This window comes from Chelonoidis abingdonii, chromosome 16, assembly GCF_003597395.2.
Source record: "Chelonoidis abingdonii isolate Lonesome George chromosome 16, CheloAbing_2.0, whole genome shotgun sequence".
In the NCBI taxonomy this organism is placed as follows: domain Eukaryota; kingdom Metazoa; phylum Chordata; order Testudines; family Testudinidae; genus Chelonoidis; species Chelonoidis abingdonii.
Genome location: NC_133784.1, coordinates 27,221,458 through 27,224,711, shown reverse-complemented (window position 1 = coordinate 27,224,711; position 3,254 = coordinate 27,221,458). Strand labels below are relative to the sequence as shown.

Below are 3,254 nucleotides of genomic sequence, written 5' to 3'. Positions count from 1 at the left end.
TGTGGTAGGAGTGGCATATTAGAAGCATAGCACAAAGTTATTTTAGTGTATGTTAACATTTAAGGTGTTTTTTTTTTAAGGAATGTAACAGTTATGCTTTCTGTTCAGATTAATCGTTCCTGTTACATAAAACCACTGTCACCTAGTTAATTAGGATGTAACCAGCAGTTACAAAGCCCACCAGCTTTTCCAAAACAGAAATGGATTATTTTCAGCTAAGTTACAAGGACCATTTCTAACTTGCCTGGACTTGTCCATCAGCTGCATGTTTTGCCATGTTAATGAGACATTTTGCAAGGCTTATTGCTAACATGCTGACAGTAGACAAAGCTCTCTTTTATTAACCACGTAACTATGATCTAGTACAGGGCTATTGAAAACATGAACACGGGCGGTATGCAGTCCTCAAAGGTTCTATTAAAATTCATATCTTATGACTACTAAAAAACAAACCACGTCAAACAATTTCACTCTATCTTTTGGTGAAGCATTAATAACAAAATCTCCCACACAGCAGACTATTTGGCAGGCTATTAGCCTACTTTTTATTAAAACCAGTGCTTCCATCAAACTCTCTGTAACTGATAAAGTACCATAGACCCTATTTAACATTTTACCAAATTAAACTTTAAAAAATGACTAAAATGGCATAAAATGTAAAGTTTTACAATTTATTAGTACTGTAAATTTTTGATTTCTTGTAAAATAGGATATAGGTGAGACATTACTACATTCAACTGTAAAATTTTCATCTGGTTTAAGATGAATATACTATCTTACTCTGTAGTAAAGATGTTTATGACTAACTGAAAACTCACTCCAATTTAACAGCCAAACACCAAGGAGCATAAATAAGTCCTTTACTAAGTCAGATGTGTTCTACCTTCCTAACTGCTCAAAATTTATATATGAGCAGGTCTGAAAAGAAAAAAAAAGTCTATAGATCAAAACAAGTCAAGGTGAACTGACACGATGAAAGAACCACACTTTTCTGAAAAATATCTTATGTTCATTAAAAGATTTTATATATTGTACTGAAAACTGGATGAACAGAGTTGTCTGAGCATGTCTCTACTGTATTGTTTTGCTCCAAGATAGTCTTTAAGTTTATAGGGAAGCAATTCCTTTTTTGAAAGCTGCTTGGGCACGATAGGACTTCTTCGCTATGAAATCTGTTAGCAGGAAAGTTATATTTGTCATTTGTGCCTTCCAGCTGTAATTTTATGACCCTGAGAAAAGTTTGTACAGGCAAGTCACTACAGAGATTTTTAATTACAGTTGGTCAGAGCTGTGTTTTTTTCCTAGAAGTTACTCAATAAGTAATTTCTAGGAACAATAAGGAATCTTGTGGAAAGTTATTATAAACTAAAAGCCATTGTAAAGAAAGAATTAAGTTACTTTTCTTTTTATTATAAATAGCCAAGGATTCTGTCAAAATATATATCTGTAGAACAATCAGCTGACTGTACATTTCATTTACAGTATACAATCCAGAAAATTACATGCAGTTTAAATAACTGCTTATACATTAGCCCTTGGCCACAACAAAGAACTTGGCAGTACTGCTACAACTTTAATGGCTATGAGGTGAAAATCAACATCTCAATTACATCATCTAACTTCATTATGAAACTGGGATACATACATACATCATTGTACAAGAAATGTTAATTTTTAACTAGAAACTGTCATCATGTTGTAATTCTTGGAAGGGCTTGATCTGCCAATTCTCCATTCCTCTTTACAGCTGTTTCTACTCTCCAGAGCTTTGGCAGTCTTCAGACCTGGTGGGGGGCTTTCATAAAGGACACAGATAGACCCATCTTCTCCTATTCTATAGGACACCTCAAAGGGGTCAATCCAAAGAGTCAATTCACTGGGTAAGAGCTGGAAGAGTCTCTGATGGCTCAGTCCAATCATGCCGGCTGCCTTCCCTATCAAGGGGTCCATCTTGTGGTTGATCCTAATGCATCGGTACCCTGAACCCTTGGAGGGCATCAAGGGAAACCAGTGGTGTTTATAATGGTCTGCGAGACGGAACAAAGAGAAAGACAGAAACGTTACTGCTGGCACAAGGAGACCAAGCAACTCCAACACGATAACCTTCCCTCAATCCACTTATGAAGGGCTCTCCAGCTGCACAGGGATTCACAGCACTAACCCTGGGAAGGGGGGATATTAATGAATGGAGGGCTATTTAGCCTCAGCCGGGCGAGGGGTGGAGGGTTTCCCTAGCGCCAACCACCCGCCGGCCCGAACAAGGGAAGAGAGGCCGTAACGCGCCGCGGGACGGAGGGGCAAAGACAAGGGAGCAGAGGGCAAGGGCTCCTCTTGGGGTGCTGGACTGCCCGGCTGGGGCATCTCCGACACCTCCGGAGGGGGAGGGCGTTAGGCGCAGTTCAAGGGCTCTGAACCCTGCTTCCCCCACAGAGGGGCTCAGGCCGATCCCGGCACTCGGGGTTGCCCCCGCCCGCCCACACCTCGCAGCGCCTCCTGCAGTGACTCGCTGAAGCAGCGCAGCTGCTCGTCGCCGATGCCGCCGGGGGTGCGCAGCAGGCGGGTGATGAAGCCCGCAGCAGTGGAGATCTCCGTCTTCATGGCCCCCGGCCCCGCTGTCCGCCTCCTCAGCGCCCCACACCAGTGACCGAGTGGTCGGGCGCCTGCCGCGCGCACGATCCGCGCCTGGCCCCCTGCCAGCGCAGGGCTCAGCCGCTGGGTGGTGCGGTACGCGCGGCCAGCCCCCGCCACCCACTCGACGCTACTACAGTGACCCCCAGGGGAAGGAGCTCGAGTAAACAGTGAGGGACCCTCCCTCCGTGGGGCAGGGCCAGCAGGACCAATGGCACCGCCCCGCCCCCACTGCGTCACAGAGAGCGGCCTCCAAGCCCCAAGACGCACCAACGGCCTCTGCACCCCGATTGGCTGGCAGTCGGCGCGGGCGGACCCGAGAGCACCCTCCCGTCCTGATTTGCCGTGAGCTGGCGGAAACAGAAGCCCCGTTTGTGTATATCTGTGGGAGGAGGGGTTGGAGCCCGAGCAAGGGGCTGTTGAAGAGGGAGGGGGCAACCCGAACTCCGGCAATAGGATTGGCTACGAGGTAAACTCCACGAGCGAGAATGACAGCGAGGGGTGCCAACCCCCGAGGGACAGGCTGGGGTCAGCGGAGCCGTGCCTGCAGAGTGCGTGAGCGGGGCGCACTCCCTCAGCCGCCGAGCACTGTCGTGTCAGGCGATGGGGCTGGAGAAACACGGTCT

General features: G+C 47.0%; 1 protein-coding gene across 1 annotated transcript; it reads right to left on the bottom strand.

Moving 5' to 3' along the window:
- Positions 1-512: 512 nt before the first annotated feature.
- LOC116820426 (protein BTG1-like) lies at positions 513-2,792 on the bottom strand. The gene is made up of 2 exons (XM_032772888.2): positions 2,481-2,792; positions 513-2,027 (listed from the first exon to the last, which is right to left on the bottom strand). Exons 1-2 carry the CDS (start codon positions 2,596-2,598, stop codon positions 1,675-1,677), a joined length of 471 nt encoding a protein of 156 aa, XP_032628779.1. The 5' UTR covers positions 2,599-2,792; the 3' UTR covers positions 513-1,674.
- Positions 2,793-3,254: the final 462 nt, after the last annotated feature.